The 22773-nt window shown below is 34.1% G+C and overlaps 1 protein-coding gene and 1 long non-coding RNA gene across 2 annotated transcripts; both read left to right on the top strand.

Annotated features, from left to right (window-relative positions):
* The first annotated feature begins 9227 nt into the window (after positions 1-9227).
* On the top strand, positions 9228-11689 carry LOC145592068 (putative FBD-associated F-box protein At5g56440). Its single transcript, XM_081648532.1, has 6 exons — positions 9228-9808; positions 9921-9960; positions 10056-10180; positions 10319-10364; positions 10819-10827; positions 11597-11689. The coding sequence occupies exons 1-6, from the start codon at positions 9228-9230 to the stop codon at positions 11687-11689; spliced, it is 894 nt and encodes a 297-aa protein (XP_081504658.1).
* Positions 11690-18254: 6565 nt separating this feature from the next.
* LOC145592451 (uncharacterized) lies at positions 18255-19589 on the top strand. Its single transcript, XR_014102420.1, has 3 exons — positions 18255-18299; positions 18538-18600; positions 19440-19589. It is a non-coding gene; the product is annotated as an uncharacterized LOC145592451 (long non-coding RNA).
* Positions 19590-22773: the final 3184 nt, after the last annotated feature.

The raw sequence follows: 22773 nt of genomic DNA on the forward strand, positions 1-22773 counted from the left end.
TGTTGTTTAAGTTAATTATGCTTTATGGTTATAATTATTGTGAGTGTAATCTTGGCTCGGGTTTCCTTCCGCGGTGGGTTGGACTCACCGAAGTAATGTATTTGCAAACACTAATAAACCTGCTTTTTGTTAGTATTATCCATTTATTAAGATAAACATGTCTAAAGATATGGAGGATGCAAATTGCAATAGCAGCCAGCATAAGAATGTTGCTTTTAAAATGTATTAAACTAGTTTATATGAATCCATGATAATTTATTCCTTGTTTTCCGCATTTTAGATCCTTTGTGTGTAATGTTTAACTCAGTGATTATACTATGAAAGTTAGTAGGTAATTACATTATTAGATCGTTTGTGTCCACACTTTGATCATCTGGGTGAAATGTTTAATGTATCCCGATTTTGGGTTATCGAACTGTTATTTAGTTGTTAAGCTAATATTATTTCATTGTTTAATGAGCAGCGGATACATGTTGTAGAGCAACATGTGAAAAATCTATGCGGGAAGATCTCCAACATCGATGATACACTTAATGAGCAGCGGATATGTGTTGTAGAGCAACATGTGAAAAATATATATGGGAAGCTCTCCGACATTGATGATACACTTAAATAAATCAAGAGTATCATTTGTGAAGTGTTGCCTAAGGTGTTTCCAGATGGAAGTAAATGCCTTGCTAGGGATACTGAAAATTTTCTGAACTTGGATGACAAGGGCTATGATCCGAAGGCCCCAACTTGCATTCAGAATAACAAGGTTGATCGGGGGTGGTCCCCATTTTTAACACCTTTGGGGTATTCGAAGCTGAGTGACTCAAATCGTGTAGGTGCCAAACGAAAGTTAAATATGGACCAACACGAAACTGCTACTGATGATGATCTGAATGGTGGACCATCATTTAGCATTAGGCATGTTCGATTCAATCACTCTCAATTTCCAATAGGGTTAGACACTTTGATGGATTTTTTGATGCTTAATTCCATTAGAAAGAAGAAGAAAGATAATGGAGGAACAAAGAGTCCACCAGAAAACAAGAAAAATACTAGTGGAACTAAGAGTCAAGAAGAAAAGAATAAAAATACTAGAGGAACAATCAGTCCATCAGAAAAGAAGAAAAATACTGGAGGAACAAAGAAAACACCCGATGAAAAAAAAAAAATTCAAAACAGAAAAGCGCCCAAGACTATAACTGAAAAGATTCTGCCTCATGATAGCCATGGCAAATCCCATGGTGCAATGCTGAATGAAACCCATCCCGAGAAAAGAACTAATACAAGGAGGGGTAGAGGTCGTAAAACTAAAGAAAAACAAGCGGTGAGTCACTAACTATAATATGTGGTGTATATGGATATGACCAGATATTATACTTGAAAATCACCTTATTGTATCATTGTATGTACTAACTACCAAAGTTGTTTGGTATCCTTCCATACTAATAATCTGTGTCTACGTGGATATTACCATTAACTATGTTGGACATTACAATATATTGATTATAGTATAATTTATACTCATTTTGATTGACATATAATTGGTAATATTTGAATAGGCCGAAAAGCATGCGGATATTGCTTTTGAACAACTAGGGGAAAGTCAAGTGAGTGAACTTTGTAAACAATGTCCAGCCATTTTGGTCCTATAAGAAGTCGTTAATTCAATAATTATGATGTTGTATTTGTTTAAATGTGCTTTGCAGGTTGCGATGGAACAACAACTTCCATCTGCACGGCCTGTGTGAAGATTTTTCATCCGCTGCAGAGGATGCTATAACTCTAAGGCAGAGTTATACGACTCCTATAGAACAGCTTAATTAAGCTAAACTAGTTTATATATGTATTCAGTAGCCTGGAGAGCATGCCTATGCCATGGTTTCATCGCATCAATTTTATTGATATACCAATTACTGATTTTGCACCTTTTGGTGGATAACAATAATTAAATGCAGGAAACATCAACTATTAATAAAATAATGCCAGGATTAAGCAGCAACATCGAGGTTTTTATAGCAGCGATGAAGTTCCCTCCACCAATTTTCAAAGAGCTCTTGCATCATCTAACGCTGTTGAATAGATATATATGTCAGAATATAGCTGATGAAGAGGACAATAAATTATATGCATATTACCCTTTTGGCTATTGTTCGTTCCTTTCTATTGGAGAATCGTACGTTGTGTACCCAGATAACAAATTAAGCGGTCATGTATGTGCTAATAATGGTTTTTCTGAATTTAGTATTATGAAGTACTCTTTGAGTTAGATTCCATGATAACTTGTTTTTTCTCCGTGCTAGTTTATTGACATGTTCATGTATAATTTGCAACATCACGCATTTGTAGAGGGAAATAAGAATTTGATGTTGTCAACTGTGTTCCAAGTAATAACTATCATTCTACCTATTTATTAACAGGAGGATACGCTAGTTTATAAAATTTGTTGATTAATCTCCTTATATGATCAACAAATACAAAATTTCTCTTGTTCTCGGAGAGGATCTACGTAGTCTGTGTGTGGGTAACCCGGCATTAATAAAACAATGTTTTGCACAGAAGAATACATATATTCCACAAGATTTGAGTAAGATTTAGAAGGTTTGTAGACTTGCTAATTTCATTTATTGATCTGGTAAAGAACTGTGTTTTGTTAGACTTATAGTATGCCTTGTTTGTTGATTGTAGATGTTTCTACCTGTATATGACAACCATACTCTAGGGGGCCATTTTTTTATGTTGGTCATCCATATTCTTCGGAAGACGGTGTATATTATAGAATCCCTTGGTGTATCCAAAGAGCGCTATAGTCTGAGAATGGACATGGTTAGAGAACTCTTGATTATATACTTATCTCTATTTTTGTATTTTAAGATTATACTACTTGTGTCTATTTCTTCTTTTTTAGAGTATGTTTATTTGCATGTAATTATTTGGATAAGGAAAGTAGGAGCATATTTTATATGGAATTGATGGACAGGACCAAGAAAGTCGTTACAGTAGGTCAATTGTGCTTTCTAAAACTGTTAACATAATTTGTTCCTACCTATTTAGATGATGAATGCTTCCATGACCTTTCAGCTTCACCCCTTGAACATCCTTTTCAAAGATGTAATGGAATACTTAACTGTAATTCTTTATTGCCCTCGTCAGCCAAATGGGTAAATTTATTAGCTTTATGCTAGTGCGTCACTTCCTTTTGGATACACATGTGCCTAATTGCAACTCCTTTTCTTCAGACATGACTGCGGTATGTACATCATTAAGTATGCTGAATATGGTTGCGTTGATCTCATCCCGACTATATTTTTTACGGTAAGATTCCTAATTAAGATGATACGAATAACAACAAAACAATAATTAAAAATATGTTCGCATAGCTAACTTGATGGGTAATTATACTTATTCTCAAACAGACCAAATGCGGGTGGAACGACTGAAATGTTTGGCGCAACTCGTTTCAAGCCAGTTCATTGATCCTAAAATATACAAAAGACTCAGTACAAAGTCTTAAGAAGACTTCAGTGTTTGATTCTAGTTAAACTGAATAGTCAGGGTGTAGTTGTATATTAAGATTGTATGTCCATTTGATTTTACCTTCATTTAATGTAATTTTCATAGCTATTGTAGATATAACATTGTACATTGTCACTAAAACTCAATTGATTATGGCAACGGAGATAATTGAAGTACGGAAATTTTCATATTTTCTGTATGTATAAGGGTATGAAAATTTCAATATTTTCCGAATTGGGGAACTAATCTAAATTTTTTTTATAGTAGGCTCTTAACAGTGTGGAAAAATGAGAGACTAACTTGGGAGGAACTAATGACTTATTACAGTGTACGATACAGACAATGCATGGGCATAGGAGGTAGTCAAGACTAATTAAATATGGATACAACCAACTTTGCATACGGTCATTGCCTTTATCTAAATAAAATACTTGGTATTTAGTATTGGATAACCTTAATAGTTTGTAATATTCAGGAATTCTTTTAGACACTTCCATGTACCAAACTACTACAGGATAAATACAATTTGTAAACATTAAGCTAAAGACTTTAAATGTTGGATAGTAGAGCATTGGAAAGAATATGAATATGAATTTATCAAACATAATTAAAAGATAGATACATAAACCCCTGGAAATAACCATTTGTCCTACATAAAAAGACTTTGCACTATATGTATCACCTACGTAAGAACAATAGCTCTAATTCAATTGGTACATTGTTGTTAAGAACAACTATACCACATCTTCCAACTTCAAGCTCTTTATTCTTTAACACTTGATCAACACACTAGTAGAAAAAATGCTATTTGTAACGCCTTATTTGTAACTGGCATAAATTATATTAGTTACAACAACAGTATTAGTAACTGACATAGATTGTGCTAGTTACAAATAAAATAGTATTAGTAACTAGCATAACAAAAGTCAGTTACAAATAGTAGGTCAGTGATTGGCTGGCCAGCTATTAGTAATGGACATATAAAAGGTCAGTTATAAATAATAAGTCAAACTTTGTTGACCGTATTATTAATTGTAATGGGCTTTATTAAGGTCAGTTGCTAATACTAGCCGCACCATTTACATTTCACACTTTTTTTTGAGAAATTAGTCGCATTCTTTGTTCCTCCCACCTTCACTTTTTTTTCCCCACACATAAACTCGCAACTCCCCTCTCCTCTGAAACTGCTCTAAAGCTCGTCTAAAGCTTCTCCAAAAATGGTTCATCAAGAATATCATCAAGGTATGCTCCTAATCTCTACCAAATTTATGTATTTTTGATTAATTAGAAGTGATTATTTGATTATATGAACTAAAAAGAATTCTAGGGTTTGTTTTGAACTTTCTTAATTAGTTTGTTTAGTAGCGTTTACACTATCTAATTTGTATGAATTTGTATCTAATTTATCCATGAGAGAGGCGAGTTGGATGAAATTCTAGTTGAATTTGTTAATTTTTTTTAGTAAGAATTCATTATCCAGTAATATCAAAGTGGATTTTGATATGTTTGAGTTTTATTTTCGTTTTTCCTTTTTATGTTTTAAACTTTATGGAACATTATTTTTCTATTCGTTATGATTTTTGGCTATAATTTTCTTATTTGATCCAAAGGTTTTAGTGCATGTGACTGGAAACCTTAGTTTTTGAAGAATTTTAAGCAAAATTTGAGTTTATTGTGAAATTCGGTAGAATTTCACTGGAACAGTTTAGAGGCCTAACTTCTCTGGGCTCATTCTCCTTCATTACATATGATTTTTAGGTGATTTTTTTTTTAATTTGGGTAATTTTTTGTCTACTCTTTTCCAGTAAAATTTCATAAATTTTTTAGTTTATTTGCTATTAATCTGGGTTATTTTCATAAAACTGGTCAGCTTTGGTTCAATTTGGTATATGCTTCTGTTTTAGTTCGTTTTTCTTAGAGTTGTGTTGAGATTTTTGCTATGATATTCCAGTGTGGTTTAGGGTGTTTTAAGAGTGTTTCACTCATATAAATTGCATCCTTGCTACTGCTATACTTTGTGTGGTTTTTTGCTCTGATTTGTTCTATCAATTTCTGAATAGGAATAGGTCACCAATCAGTAATTGTGAAAAATATAGCTCTCTTAATGAGATTATTAGTTCTATCAATATCTGATTTACAATCAACATTACCTATTTCTGAAGAGGAGTCTGACTAAGAAAGTTGTGGTTGTCTTTTCTTCTTGTGACTTGGTAAAATTTCATTTAGAACTTTTCAAATATAATGAGATAGACTTCTTTGATCTCCACCCACGAAGCGAAATCAGACAAAGAGGGTGATAACATTTTAAAACTTCTGTAAAGTAGATAAAGGCATACTTTTGTGCACTGATCTTGCTGTTTGTGGACTTGAAATTCCTGCTGTGGTTAGTATCTTGGCAAATTAGAAAATAACACCACAAATTTCTAAAAAAATAGATTATAACATCATAAATTTTCAAATTTTTATTATCACACCACAAAAAACCAAAAAAATAGGATTTCACCACCATCTAACGGATTTTTGGATGGAATCCGTCAGTGGGGCCCACTCGGTACATGACTTAATTATTGTAATCTTAATAGAATACATGTTATGGTTTGTTAATAGTTCTTACAAAGTTGAATAGTCTGTTTTCTTGACTTCTTGTAGGATTGGATTGTACAGTATGATCCTCCAGCTGACCCAAAGGTACGCGACTTTACTGACTTCTTGTATAGCTAGCTTGATTCGGTTAGCTGATACGTTGGCTCTTTTAGGAACATATATATAAGGCTGGATGAATGGCTCGTGGGGAAGGTGCAAAGGGTAATGCTTTGCTTTTCCTGATCTAGAAGAGTTGCAGTATCTTAGTTATTATAAGCAATAATTAATGTTTCTATGATGAAGGTAAAGTCAGATAGATGGATGTGGGTTGGACTTAAACTTTAGGAACACAGTCATGAATCCTTGTGAAATAGTTTGGAGATAAGCCCCAAAGACTGACTACAAACTATGGGCCAAAACCTCAGTTATGTTAAGTTCTTGGTTATGCTAGCCTACTAGGTATTTCCAATTGTTTCTTCATGTGTACTCTGCAACTTCGTTTTAGCTCAATATGAAATTTTTGATGTAGAGTGAGGAGGTACCTGTAAAAGAGTATATTTTCGATACAATGAAGCTGGCAATTGTGCAGTCTCATCTGGTACTGAGCCTTTCTATTTCCTTTTTTTTGTTTTCAATTATGAAAGTACCACCTTACATAATGTAATTATGCAGGATAATTTGGTAACAAGTAATTATGGCTTGGACAAATCAGCTAAAGATGCATGTAGGGCCTACTTGATGTCATATGTTTCGCATTCCATGAAAGATGTGTTCAATGTTCGCCAACTTAAACGATAGGTAATATTTTTTTCTTCTATATTGTTTAGCATGGGGGTCGACACTGTCCCAGATTATAGACAGACTTCAATAGACACACACTCTGACTACTCTTTGTTGCTGTCAGAAAAATAGTATGATATGGTTGTTTGCACTAGAGTAGCTTAAACTCTCCTTTTTTAGGGAAGAAGGGAAAGGAGGGAAAAGCCGAAATATTTATTTAGCTATGTATAAATCTAGCATATTCTTCTTGTCATGTTGTCTCTCAGAAACTACAATTGCGGAACTTTTAACTTTAGTGTACTCATAATCCATTTAAATCATTTATTTTTTATATTTTTGTAGTAGTAGTCACTTGTTGGTTACACAACCAAAAACTAAGATCTTCTCTTTTGTTTTATTAGTGTGAAGCTCCTTTTTTTTAGAAACATTAGTGTGAAGCTCCTTGATACTATTTGTCATTGTCATTTTAGAATCTTAGCTAGTTAGTAGCATTATTGGCCGCCCATCACTTTTTTCTTGTAGAAGATTACTTGGAAAATGTAACACCATACAAGGGATTTTCTAAATAAACATTATGATGGCTAACAAATTTATTTGGAACCGTCCATAAATATTCCTGGTAATATCCATGGAATACGAAGTCCAATTTCCTTAAAAAAAATTTGAAGCCAAAGGTGGGCGGTTTCCCAAAATTCAAAATTTCAACTTGTTTTGGGGTTGTCTTCTGCTTCTTTTGTGGCCTGTCTTTTTCTCACGCAATTTATTAGGGTTTTTTTTTCCTTTTTTTTTTTGTAAACTTGTTTTGTTATCTTAAATTAATTTTCCTAACATTTTTAATTAAGTAATCTCTCTCGCTTTCTTCTAAGCTAATAGCCCAAATTTTCTAAGTAATATTTATTAAGTGCTTTATCTCTAAAGCCAATTGACATGATTTTCTCAATTGGTTTATCCTCTCTCTCTCTTAAGCTATTTGTCATAATTTTTTAAAGTGATCTAACCCCTAAATTTTATCTCTCCTCAGAAATCCCTTTTCGTTTTCTCTCTCTAAATTCTTCGTTCGTTCAGTTCTCTCTGTTCTACCAGACCGTTCTTCCTCTGACCTCTCCCCCCCCCCCTCGGTGCAAGGTAACTTGTAAACTGTTATAGCGTAGTTTGCTTTGTAAGATACATGAATTCTAGTTGGTAAGATGTAACCGATTACGTTTTTAATGTGAAATCTGGTTATAATAATTAGGGTTTAGTTTGTTGTAGAGTATTGAAAATTTGTCATCATAGCTATAGACGGTGGATTTGCTGGGGATTCTTTGAGTAATTAAACTTGATTATTTTGTGTAATTCGAGGTCTTAACTGATTCGGGGTATACTTATCAAATGAATTCTTCATACAAAATTTAAAATTTTGTTTTAATAGCTGTAGACAGTGGATTTTCTGGGGAAATTTTGAGTGATTAAACTTGACTATTTTGTGTAATCAGAGGTCTTAAGTAAATTAGGAACACATGATTTCTTATGGGCCACTCTCTCTTATATAAATGGATTTGTCCTTGTATTTGAATTAAATTGACAAAAGATAGTTTGTTATAGTGACCTTGGCCTAGCAATTTTATGAAAATTCTATGCTATCCTTGGCAGATACCTTATATGTTCTTAAATTATTGTCAATCAAGATTTTACGCTATCGTTGGTTCTTGACTTTTTTATGCTTCTGCTATGTGGACAGCTTGTAGATGGTGTTGTTGTTAAGTAAATTACACATGATTTCTTATGGGCCACTCTCTCTTATGTAAATGGATTTGTCCTTGTATTTGAATTAAATTGACAAAAGATAGTTTGTTATAGTGACCTTGGCCTAGATAGCAATTATGAAAATTCTACGCTATCCTTGGCAAATACCTTATATGCTCTTAAATTATTGTCAATCAAGATTTTACAATATCGTTTGTTCTTGACTTTTTTATGCTTCTGCTATGTGGACAGCTTGCAGATGGTGTTGTTATCAAGAAGAAAATGGGATGAAAGCTTTATCCACACATATTAGAGGATCTAGTTCGTGGGTTTTCTTGACGAGTGTTCATTTGATAAGTACTCTAATATTTCTCGTTAGGCTTCAACCATTTGTATTCATTACATTGCCATCCCTTCACCTCTGCCAAGCCTTCAACTATTGTAATTTAAAATAGGAAACATGAATCGCATTAGTATCCCCTTAGAAAACATAGATTACATTAGTAATCTACACGACTCAATCTTGTGTCATATACTTTCTTTCTTACCCACAAAGTCAGCTGTTAAGACCAGCATTTTGGTTAAAAAGATGGAAGAATGTCTGGGCTCAAGTCTCTGTACTTGACTTTACAGAGATGCCAGAATATTATTACAAGTCAGAGCTTGATCCTCAGACGGGACTATTACCACCACTGAGCAACAAGATGAAAATTTGTTACAACAATTTTGTGAGCAAGGTTCTTGTTAATAACGATGCATCCTATTTACGATATTTTCAATATGAGTTCTCTTGTGATGATGATCCAAATAATTTCGAGTCATGGTTAAAGGCTGCAAAGAAACGTGAATATTTTGAGCTCAACTTGAATTTTAATTTGTGTTTAAAAAGTTACAAGTTTTTGAAGCTGATTTGTTGTAAGAGGCTAGTAATTTTGAAATTAATAGGTGTAAAAATAGATGATACGCCAAATACTTTTCAATTACCAAGCCTTGAGTTCATCCACCTTACTCGAGTAGAGTTTAATGGTGATGAATATATGAAGAGGCTGATAACAGGTTGTCCAACTCTGAAAGAGCTCTTTATTATCGAATGTAATGGTTCGGATGAAACACTCTCTGTGGCATCTTTGACGTTAACGACATTAGAAATACGTGATACCGCAAATCAAGATAAACGTGCACCTTCATGCATTAGCATCAAAGGACCAAATCTTCAGTAACTTTGTATAGAAGATGCAGTACACATTATGTAGTTGATAATCTAAATTTTCTTACCGAGGCAAATCTTAATGTTTCTAATAAAGTTGATGATTCTGTTATCTTGTAAGCAAGGTTTTCGGGGTACGTACTTTGCGGCTTATAACAGAGGTAAGTTATATACTCCGTACTTCTTATAACAAATTTCCATATATGTTGTCTTCATTTTTGTTGATTTTGACAACAAAATATGTATCACGATGCAGTCTCTTAATGATCAGAAAGAGCTACCAACCTTTAAGAACTTGACTCATTTGGAGGTTGAGGGGGATGCTTATACTTACAAGCTAATGAAACTAGCTCCCAAGTTAAAATCTTTGATGATTGGCAGGTAAGTACATACCCCATAACTATTTATTTGGTTCTTTTCCCGTTTTATTATATTTTTTATTTTGTTAAAACCCCGTTTTAATATATTTAAATATTAATCTAACTGTGTCAAATTATTTATGTTTAATTTGTTTAACAGATTAAATGGGTTGATGATTGTTTTATTTCCAAAGCCGAAAGTGATTGTATGTCGAGCCTTGAACGTGTTACAGTCTCCTTGGACAATGTATGTCACATCTATTTGATCGCATATATTTTGAAAGCTGCAACTACTTTGAAGTAGATGACTATCAATTTGAATTGTTCAATTATACAAGAGAGAGCTATTTTTCAAGGGCTATTAAATCTTCCACGATCCTCATGCAAAATTAAAGTTGTCTTTCTTAATCAAATAATGGTTATATAAGAATTGTTTGACTGAATAGCAAAATACATAAAACCTTAAATTAGTAAAGTTGTAAATACTTTAGTTACATATATCATTGTTGACTGGGTTAACCAAAATGTGCATTATTTGAACAAAAATGTGAAAATTTCCAAAACAATATGTGCACATTTACTAACAGAAATGTGCAAATCTTATGTACTAAACATTCATATTCTCTTAACTGAATGTGCATAATGTTGAAAATTCTATAGATAATGAAGGTATGTTTATTAATCTCTGTTAAAAGATTGATGATTTACTCAATCCATCTTTTTTAGGTTGTAGCATTGTAGGATAACTTCTTTATGTTAGGACAATATTGCTAATAGTGTTCACATTTTCAGAATTGATTTCATTTGGAGTGTCTCAAGTCAATGTTAACGAACTGTAATTGGTAAAAAAAAATAACATTGCTTATAGTCTCCTTTTCACGAATGATTCAAATAAGTTATGTGATCTCATTTATACTATGATGATCCTAACTTTATATTGCTTTAATATGTTTAAGGATGTCATAATTCGAAGACTAACGAGGCAGAGATATGAGTCTCCACTTTGTGAAATTCTAAAAAACAGAAGAGCCTATTTTATCCAATAATAACAATATTTGGTATGTATAATCTAAATTTCCGGACAGAGCCAACATTAGGATGACTTAATTAATTGGATTCATCCAATAATAACAATATTTGGTAAGTACCATCTAAATTTCCGATCAGAGCCAACATTTGGATGACTTAGATAAACATCATACTTTAGATTCCGGTAATGTCATATAATGATAACATTACATACTACTACAAGTATGTCTACTGACAGAGAGTAACATTATAAAATTGAGACATATTTGTAGTAGTAACCCCTATAACACTAACTGAGTAACCTTATAACACCGATCGAGTAACCCTATTGTCATTCTTACATAACCAATGTTTTGAGACATATTTGTAGTAGTATGTAATATTTATATTCATTATATGATATTGCCAGAATCTAATGTATGATGTTTATCTGAGTCATCCTAATGTTGGCTCTGTCCGGAAATTTACATGGTACTTAACAAATATCATTATAATTGGATGAATCCAATTATTTAAGAAAGGGGTCATGTATAATGTATCCGTAATTTAAGGTAAATAATGTAAGATTTGTATTTAATATATAAACTATGGATACTACCGATTTTTGATCTGGTAATTTCCCTTAACTTAAGGAATAAAACTATTTGATACCCATAATAGTTGGTAATGTAAACTACTCCTGTTGTACACCACCATGTAAAGTAAAAAACCTAAACCATGAGCTAGTATCACATTGTGGAGGAAATTTACATAAGCTGGTAATATAAGTTGAATACTCCATTAATCTGTTAATTTTACTAAGCCTTAACTAAACCATACTCAATAGATGTACCCAAATAATTAGAAATGTTGCATTGAGTTTCTAAACAGCTAAACTGCTTCAAAATTTATAATTCACAAATTCTATAATTAGAACAAGAAATTTATGATCTACATATACAACAACAGGAAACTTAAAAGTATAAAAACTCTTATATAAAAGACAAGAGAATGAATATCTTAAATGCCATTTTCGGCTTTAGTAGGAAGCCTTTCATTGCCATCATTATCTAAAACTCTTATATAAAAACCTCTATTCTTATAATACACATGCAGAGTTTCTCCAACTGCTAAATTGTTTCTTTCCACAAAGTCCTTCCACTCTTCATCAATGTAAAATCCTCCGGACTTGCATGTCTCTTCTTCCACACCCAGCACCTTGACGTTCCAAACATGTTGTCCATCGTTCCCTTAATACGCTCTTGCTGTATCTCTAAATGAAAGCAGCAATAATTTCCATTTTCCAGGAAGAGGCTAAAAATACAAAAACACACTTTATTTACACAAAGTCAATTACTTGTAAATATAAAAACTGTTATTATTATATTAGATAGCAAAATAATATTACCAAAGAAGTCTTATAAGACTTTCTCAATTTCACAGTGCAACTGTCCATGTTTTCATTAAAATTCCCTATTTTACAGCAATAGCTTTAAAGAGGAAGTTTTTTTTCTCTTTCCCTTTTAAGGATGAAATGCTAAACTTGGCTTAATGAAGAAGGAAATTGAGGGAAGTGACTACAAGTATTTATAGTCACTTTTGCGACACTGTTGACGGTTGAGATACTCCGATCTGTAACTTCAATACATGGTGGTAAAATTACGTGTCCTTCCGCATTCTCGACGTCATTTCATTAAAAATTCCCAAATTCTAACTTAAGGGGATGTATTTTAATAAACCTTCACGGAATTGAACAAGACTCAAGCAATTTTTTTGAATCCGAGATGGTATATTTTAAATTTATTCCCCTTAATTTGATTTTTGGTTAAGGGCCGGGGGTTCCTATAATACTAAGAGTTACGTGGTTTTACCACATAATATTGAAGTTACGAAGAATTTTAACAATCAAGGGGACGGAGACCCAAGACTGATTATATATATCAATAGTAACTTCGATCAAACTTCTTCGCTTAAACTTATCATAGTTCTCCAACCACTTTTTAAAATTGAATCTTGAGATTATAATGGAGGAGGGTCTTGTAAATTATATTCAGATATATATTGGTCCTAATGGAGAATATCTAATCGAGTGCCCAAATCACAATTTAGCCATGGATAGACGCGATAAATGGAGAAGGAACTACAGGAATCGGAAGAGAAATCGCCTCATCAAGAGAATCAGGAAGCGATGGGGGGATATACCTGCCATCCTTGAAGACGAAGACGGACCTACTGGGCCTACTGTTTTGCAATTAGGTGGAAACGGTGATATTTTGAAGAATTTCATACTTCCACACTTAGAAGGGAAAGAGGACAGGGGGAATGCTGCCTTAGTTTGCAAAGGATGCGCCAGGGAGATCAGAAGGATCTTTCCTCCCAAGTTCAATAGAAAATTGGAGGTAAGGATTGTCCTTTACCCCGAAACCTACTATGAAGTTGAGGTAACCTAGGGCACAGAAGGGGAAATGCATACCCTAAAGTACAAATGCGCTTGCCAATTATGGTATGAAGAGATTTAGGAACATCATATGATTAACTTGCTCCTTGCATTGCCTCCTATAAATGATGATTGCAAAAATTATCTTGATGATCCTGACCTACATCATAGGGTGGCGATTCTTCAGGATGACCCAGGATATTAGATACGTGTCCAAGTATATATCTTGTTGTAATTTGTATTTATTTTATCTTTGTAATTATTTTATCTTTGTTCTTTCAATCTATGCATGAAAAATGTAATGATGTATTTGGGCTAAAAAATGAATCAATTACTTATCACATACATCCTTTAAAACAATCAATCAATGAATCCTTATAGACTAATCAGTTAACCCTTGTAGACCAATAAATGAATCCTTTAAAATCGGACTATTGGAATCGTTAGAATCGGTATAGAATTGTACGTAGAATCAGTACCGATTCCACCGATTCTATGAGCGATTCTAAAGCATAGCTGTTCTACCGACGATTTAATTTACATCGTTTGGTAGAATTAGGATAGTAGAATCATATGATTCAACGATCCGAATCACAATTATAATAACATTGTTATAATACAGTTCTATGAATCAATTCAACATTATAGACTAAATATGACAAAAAAATATTAATAAAAAATACAAAATTTTATTGTCGGGACCAAGTTAAAAATAGTCAGTTGTGCAAAAGGCCACCAAACCAATGATTAAAGTTCATGACCACTCTCATTTTACAGAGTCATACCTCAATAGTGTTGCCCAACAAAGTTTTTGGTGATGAAGTTTAACTCTCCTTTATTTACCATCACTATAAGGCCTATATAAATTCTTCTCTCCCTTTCCTGTAAATGAGATATGGCGGGTTCTTCTAACCCATCCTTTTACAACGCTTTCCTTATAGAAGTAGAGCTCAAGAATTACCAACGCAAATGTGAAATACTAGAGAAGTTTATGAAGGATAGCATCTGTACTTTGAAGATGTATCAGGATGAAATTCAGCGGGACAGGAATATGTTACAAGATGCGATGGCGCTAAGGAGGAAAGAAGAAGAGTTGATGAAGAACGAGGCAAAAAAGTCCAAGAGGAAAGGAAAGGGGAAGGGCAAGGACAAGGCAAAGGACAAAAAACGGAAGAGAAGCACATGGTCCGATTCAGAAGCATCCAGTTCAGAAATCGACCGCCGTCGTCACTTGCTCTTTCGGAATTCTCCGATAATTTCATCAATTGGGTCATCCGCCTACAAGCCGCCGTCGGATTTCACTAGGAAAAATTAGATATGGCCATGTTACATGCATTGCATTTTGGTAATATTCATTAATCATTATGGTAGTTACTATCCACATCACTTTTACATTTATAAATAAATTGAATAAGATAAAAGTATATATATATATATATATGTTTATAGTAGCTATTAGTTAAATTCTATACGATTCATACACAAAAGTATATGTATATTTATGGATTAAATATAAAAGTATATGAGATGGTGATGAGTGTCATTTACGGCACTCATTTAGCCTCTTTTAGGACGAATTTTGATTTCTTTTACATCTCTTTTATCTCTTTTTCTTTAGTTTTACTTGTAATTTCTCTAGTTTGTGTCTCCTTAGTTGTTTTCTCATTTTCTTGCATTTATTAGTTTATTTTGCCTTTTCTCCTTTACTTGTTTGCTTTTCTTTGATTTTAGAAGATTGGTGATGTTCGAGAAGCTCATTGGCGTTCACTCGGGGTATTCAAAGCTTAAGACACAACCCGATTCCTCCTCTTGAAGCTCAAAAGTGAAGGAGTGCAAAAGCAAAGTCTTCAAGGTCGCTCTCTCATGCTGCGTGGACATCAAAGTCGATGTTGAACCCACCGTGAAGGCCTCTATTGACTGCCTCCCCCAGCATGTATCAAGTGGAGCGCATGGGAGCATCAACAAGCACACGAGGAAAACTCCCCTGCTCCCAAGCGCGGGCGCGCATGAGGGAGGAGCGGCCGCATAGCCTGCTTCCCCCCTGTTCCGTACCCATTTTGTTGCGGCCACGCATTGAGAGGAGAGGCCGCGCCATTTGGGGTACGTCTAACTAACTTCTCCATTGTTAGTTTTATTATATATAGAATTTCTTCATTTTCTACAGAGAATAATGAGAGTTAGTTTTTGATTAGAATTTTAGAGAGAGAAGCTCAAGATTTTGGAGACTTTGTTCTTAGATTTTAGAGAGAGAAACTTGGTATTTGATGATTGCTACATTTTGATCTTCATTCCTCTTTGATATTGATCAAAGTTTTGTAAGAATTATTTCCTTTTCAATGCAATTTTATGTTTGATTCTTGATATATTGTTGAATTTCTATAGTTTATTTGATTTGATTGTTGATATTTGAATTGCAATGTTGATGATGAAATTGATGATAAGTTTTGTTATGCTTTTCAATTTTACAATGTGTAGTGAGTAGTTTCTTTGTTAGGGAAGTGGTGAAGCATGTATGAATGATAAGCTATAGCTAATTTGGGGTTTTTGATTTATTTGATTATGTGATCAAATTGGTTGATGAAATTTGTGCATGTGTTCATTTGAAGAGGAGTAGCTAACCTTGATTTTCAACCTAGATTGCATAGTAGTTTTTGAAGGAATTATGTCTTCGTCATGTGCAATTACTAGATATATAAATGGATCAAATTATGGAGATAATTATGTTCGTACATTTGGGTCGTCATTATATCATAGCTAGAGGTACTAACGATCTTTGGGCTAGTAAAATAAGCCAAAGCCCAATTAGACGGATCCTATAAGGTCACACAAAGGGCCTAGATCGAGCAAGAGAGGACGAGGCCCATGATGGGCCTCATCCCCTAGTATGGCCGGTCATATAGAGAAGGTTGGAGGGTTTTGGGCTTCCTAACCTAGTTTAATTATAATATGATTATAAATAGACTAGGTGCCTAGGGTTTGCAAGATAGAATTCAATTGATCAGTAAGATCAAAACCTGAGTTAGCAAAAACGAGACCAAGCCCCTCAAATCTCTCTTTCTCACAGCACTCTTTCCTTCCCGGCGCCTCTCAATGTGGTTCGTGGTGGTCGGTTAGTCCATTAAAGGTGGTGATCGCGGGTTTTCCCTTTCACTTGACCAATCTAGTATTGGTGGATGGCTCGTTTGAAGCTCGTGGACTGCGTAGAGGAGCAACGCTTGGGGCTCTATTCTCTCCCTGATTTGCCTGTCAAATAGCTTCGTGGAATTCATGCTTCAAAGGTATGATTATGTGTCTTGTGTGTTATGCATGCGATCTTGGGATTAGGTGCTTGATTGAATATGATTCATGATTTTCCGCTTTATAGTACCTATAAACTCCTACAATGGTATTAGTTAGCCTCTTGCATGAACGCGCTAGATTATAATAATACGTTAATTTGAAGTCCATGTTAATTTTATAATCAATTAAGAGGGAGAAATTAATTTAATTATGGTTCAATTATTATTTTAATGTGATTAAAATTTGAAATTGATTGAATATGATTTAAAATAGCCATGAAGAGGACCGAATTAAGCCCTAGAGTATTTGTAATACCCCGTATTTTTATACGTATTTTCCTAAATAATTAATTAATTATTATTTTTTAAAAAGGGTATTTTAGTAATTTAACTTACTATTTAAATCTTGGAGCCAAAACGATATTTGAATTTTGGCGCCAAAAGTATTTTAAAAACAAATTATTATTTTGGATAAGATTTATTATCCATTTATCCTATTTAAAAAACCGGATTATTTATATATTTTGGTATTTTAATTAAGGCAAAAGCTATATTTTATTATTATTTTAATAAGTCCGAAAATCCCATTTATTAGGCTAATAAATTTCGGATTTTCCTAAGAGAAAATCTGATTTTATTAGTTAAATTATTTGGTGAATATTTGGTATTTTATTATTTAATTATATATTACAATAAATATTATTTACACAATTATTTTAATTCCTTAAAACTAGCAAAATAATTTCCTAAAGTACTAAATAGGAGGGCCGAAAATATGAGCTTAGGAAAGCTCAAAAATTTCGGCCATCCCATGTAGATTTTGGGAAAAATATTTTTGGTAAATTGTATTTTTAATTATCTCCTTAAAATCTCCTATTTTCCTTAAATCTAATTCTCCATCTTTTTAGTATCCAATCATTTTATTTTCTTGCCATCTATTTTTCTTAATTATTCCCCAAGTAATTCCAATTTCCTTAATACTTTTCATGACAAACATACCTTCCATATTCAATTATACACAATCTCTTCAATATCAAAACTTTCCTTAAATCTTTACTCACTTCTCCAAGTAATCCCTTAAACCCTACTTACCATAATTCTTCCCAAGTTCTCTTACCATAATTCTTGCATGAGCTAGCCTATAAATACCCCTCCATACCTCTCACATTCTTCACACCAATTCTCTTCTTTTCTTCTCCTCTTTTTACACAAATCATCCCGTTTATCTTTGAAGCCAATTTTCGGGCACTTCTGGTCAGTTTTTGAGGTATTGCTGTTTCACAGAAGATTGTTTCTCTCGAAAAATCCTTGAGGTTAGGCTCAAGAATCACCAAATTCGGAGTTATATCAAAGGAGTTATAGCCTCTGCAATTCTGCCTATTCTTTCCAACGAAAATCCAATTCTTCTCTTTTCCTTGGTTTCTTATCTTTTCTCTTTCTCTTCTCTTATTAAATTATTATTATTATTATTATTATTATTATTATGGGGGATTTATAAAAATTATTATGAGTAGTTTTAATTATATAAATTAGATTTTTAATGATGTTTATGAAAATTAATTTAAAAGGTTCATGTACATATAGTTGGGGGTTTTTAATTTCATTGTTGTGATTATTTGTTAACCTTATATTAATTAAGGTTATATTTATTTGTAGGGTGTTTTTGATCAAGCTACTTGAGTGTTCTTTTGAAGTGTTCTTGGCTAAGCAAGGATCAAGGTACGTTTAGGTGGCTAGATACCTTTGAAAGTGATTGGTTTAATTTGAATAACATGTTTTACATGATTTGATTGGTGATTGAATTAAATTGTTTTAATTATGATTTATAAAATAAATTATTTTTGGAGGTATTGATTTTAATATTTGTTTTAATAAAAGTATTTTGAATGATTGATTTTTAAATCATGTTTTGAATGGTTTGGATTACTTATCGTGTTTAAATAAAGGAATTGAGTTTAAAAGGTTTGTTGAATTAAATAAAAGGTTTTTCAAGGAAGAGTTATTGATTTTGAAAAGTTATTAATATGAGATTTTATTCTCAAGTATCTATTTAAAAGGTTTTGATTTTCAAAGTATGTGGAATTATTAAAAGGAGTTTGAATTATAATGGAATTTATTGGATATTAAAAGGATTTATTGAACCATTGAATTATTATATTATTTATGCTTTATAAGCATGTTAGTAATCCCACTATGCGGATTTGGTATTTTGATAAGGCCTTGGACTTTGTATGACCGGGTCTTTCCTCAAGAATAGCCTTGTAACATAAGGAGACTAGCTTGGGGGGTGTGCACACTTGGGAGAGGAATTGGTTAAATTGGTTTAATTGGTTTTAAAATAATTGGAATTGGTTTTATTGATTATTGGGATTTGAATATTGAGAATTGGTTTTGAATCATGAGTTTGGAATTATTGGAATAATTATTGGAATTGATTTCAAAAGCATGTTAGCAAATAAATTGAATTTAATTATCTTGCACTTACCGTACTTAGCATATTTGTTAACCCGTACTTCTTATTTGTTTTGGTTCGCCCTGTTTACCGTAATGGTAAGCAGTGTTATTTCAGGTGGAGTGAATAAATTGATGCATTGGAGTCCCGGGATTTGGTTTCACTAAGTTAGGAATCGTGGTCTTTGTATCTATTTTTGAGTACTCATAACATTGGTTTCTATTCATAGTTATTATTAATAAAGGAGAGTTTTGAAGTTTCCGCTGCAAAGTATTGTTTTGTTAGTAAGTTGAGTAGCCTTGCGTAATTACGCGGCGGTAATACGCCTAAGTCTATCTCTACGGTATAATTATACGTATTATACTAGTATTTCCGTAGAGGGAGATTTGGGGGTGTTACAAAGTGGTATCAGTTTTCAAGGTCCTAAAAAGATTAAAATTGGAATAGTAATTAAAACTGCGGGTAGACTTAAGAGGGCATATAGGATAGATAGAGTTTCGCATTTGTGTGTGAGTCAAAAGCCTTATTTTATTTAAAAACTATTTTCCTATTTGTGGAAAGATGAATGAGAAAAGGATGCTCGAGTTCTCTACGGAGGCCTATAATGGGTACGACTCTCTGTCTAGGAAAGGCTCTCCTCAACGTCGTAGGTAACTTTCCTGGGAGACGCGGGCTCGGATCGACCGTCCTATAATCATGATTCAAGTACATATTTATTATTTTTGAAAATAAAAAGAATTGAAATTATTTGAAACTTGAGTATGTGATTATATGTGCATTAAAGTTGGTGTTAAAACACCTGAAAGTGTGTATAAAGGGTCCGAAATTTTGGAGTATTACCCATGGTTGGGTGATTTTGAGTTATACTTGGTTTATTGAGTTATGAATTGCTTATTGCAAATGGATTTTGAATTGGATTGTTTGTGTGATTTGGCATTTAATTAATTGTTTTGCATGTGTGTGTGTGAAACAGATGGAAAAGATTGATCAAATGAGACATCAATATTTTGACATTCATTATTTGAAAGATAGTGGAGTCTCAGTTAGTGAATTCATGACTGGAATTTGTACTTTGGCCTTGACCCTTTGTGAGAAGTATGGTGAGGAAGCCTTGACCCAACAACCTTGGATGGTCCTTTTGGCTTTAGCCCATTTACCTAGGATTAAGAAATACCAACCTCTCTTTGACAAATATGGGGATGTGATCAAGGAAGATGGAACAATGTGGAATGAGAAGCATCATCATGAAGGGAAATGGTTAGCAACCATGTCTAGCCTTAAGAGGGACTTGCACTATGTGGAGCGCAAGTATGAACCTAGGAGGAAAGTTGTGAAAATTCCCACGATCCCAAAGGATCGAACCTTTGGACCTAATGACCAAATGTACTTCTTAAATGCCCAAGTACCTTTTTCATACCCAAAGAAGCGACATGAGTATGTGGAATCTAGTGATGAGTCCATACCACCTCTTGGTAGGAGCAAGCATTACCGTTCTCTTAGCCAAACTCCAAGCTATGAATCTTCAGAACAACCTAGCCCAAAAGTCCATTTCCGTGTTGCAAAAAGGCCTAGAACTCGTTCTCAAACTGCAAAAGAAAGAGCCCCAAAACCCCAAAGCTTCTTCAAGCCAACCTCGTGGGGATGTAAACCCAACAAAAAGCCCAAGTTACACTCCTGGCCCGGACAGAAATATAAGTAAATCTGGGTCAAGCTCATCAGGCCTTATTCCAAGCTATAGTGGTTATAACCCAACTCTCATGGCCGAACCAAGTAATAGAAGTGAGGATCCGGATTATGATCCTAGTGAAGATGGTTATGCTCATAGTGTTATTTGATTAATTGATTTTGAACTATGGTTTTGTTTGGTGTCTCAATAATTGTCCTAAATGACAAAGTTGTATTTTCATTAATTATTAATGAAATAAAATGAATTATTTGAAATTTCTCTATGTTGTTAAGTGAATTAAATGCTTATATGATAAAACTTGTTTTAATTTTCAAAGTGTGATAATTAAACCCAGGAAGTATGTCTGCAAGAATGAGAGACCAAGTGAAAAGTAAGCGCACTGGTTCCAAAGTTGGGAAGGTCCTTAAGCAGTTAGCCCATATTACTGAGAACATCACGAAAGTGGTGAAAAAGGAACACCGAAATCCCGAGCTTGATTACTATAGTGAAGTCTTTAAGAGGGTAGCTACAGCTAAACCACCTATTTACTTGGGAAAGGAGGACCTAGCCAGCCTTGAAAATTGGATTAGGGAGTGAGATGAGGGTGAACAATGGGGTTTACTACTTGAGGGAGGAAGCTGATTTATGGTGGGCCCAAAGAAAAGATGAGCTGTTGAGGAAACCAAACTTTGGGTGGGATGAGTTTAAGGAAGCCTTGAGAGAAAAGTTTTACCCTTCCTACCTTAGAAAGCAGAAGTTCATGGAGTTTACCAACCTAAGGATGAGGAACATGTCAATCAGTGAATATTACAACAAGTTCATTGAGTTGATGAGGTTTGCCCCGGAAGTAGTCCCTACTGAAACCATCAAAGCTCAGAGATTTGAGCAAGGCTTAAACTTGACCCTCCAAGGGAAGATAGGGGGAGTGACCTTTGAGACTTTAGATGAAGTTTATGGCCGTGCAGCCCATCTGTACGGAATTAAGGGGAGAGAGATGGAGCAGGTTGGAGAGAAAAGGAAGAACCCAGACTCTTTTCACGGGGGTGAAAAGAGGCACAAGCGCAATGGGAATTACCAAGGGAATTCTGGTGATAGGAGGGACAACAAGGGAAACTTTGGGAAGGGGAATGGAGGCCAGTCGTCCAACCATAAGGGGAATGGGAACCAAAGGGGTGAGAAACCCAAGAGAAGGTATTTCTGCAAGCGGTGTGAGAAAGACCACCCAGGGAAGGACTGTGAGGGAAACCCGGTAGCTTGTCATTACTGTCAGAAGTTGGGACACCGTGAGTACGAGTGTTTCAAGAAGGAAGTTGATGTTAAGTCTGGGAAGGTGAAAGAGTCTAGTGCACCTAGCAAACCACCTTAATCTAGTGGACCTACAACCAAGGCTGGAACGAGTAGCAGTGCGGGAAGTGCCCCAAAAGGTCGTGTGTTCGTGATGAATAGCCGTCAGGCTGAGTCTGCTAATGATGTGGTAATTGGTGTTTTCTTTATAAGTTCATCTCCTGTGAAAGTCTTGTTTGATTCAGGGGCGTCGCATTCTTTTATTTCTAAGAAATTAGTTGGGAGTCTCGGTTTAGAGAGTCCTCAGTCAGTTTCTCTAGATGTGTCTATTTCGTCTGGGGAAGTGAGGAGTTGTTCAAGATTGTTTTTGAGAGTGCCTATTTCCATTTCTGGCAGATTTGATCGAGTTTGATTTGAATGACTTCGATGTAATTCTGGGTATGGATTGGTTGGGAAAGTATGAGGCAAGGATCGATTGTGCGGCTGAAAA

Source organism: Chenopodium album, chromosome 18 (assembly GCF_948465745.1).
Source record: "Chenopodium album chromosome 18, dcCheAlbu1.1, whole genome shotgun sequence".
Lineage (NCBI taxonomy): Eukaryota > Viridiplantae > Streptophyta > Magnoliopsida > Caryophyllales > Amaranthaceae > Chenopodium > Chenopodium album.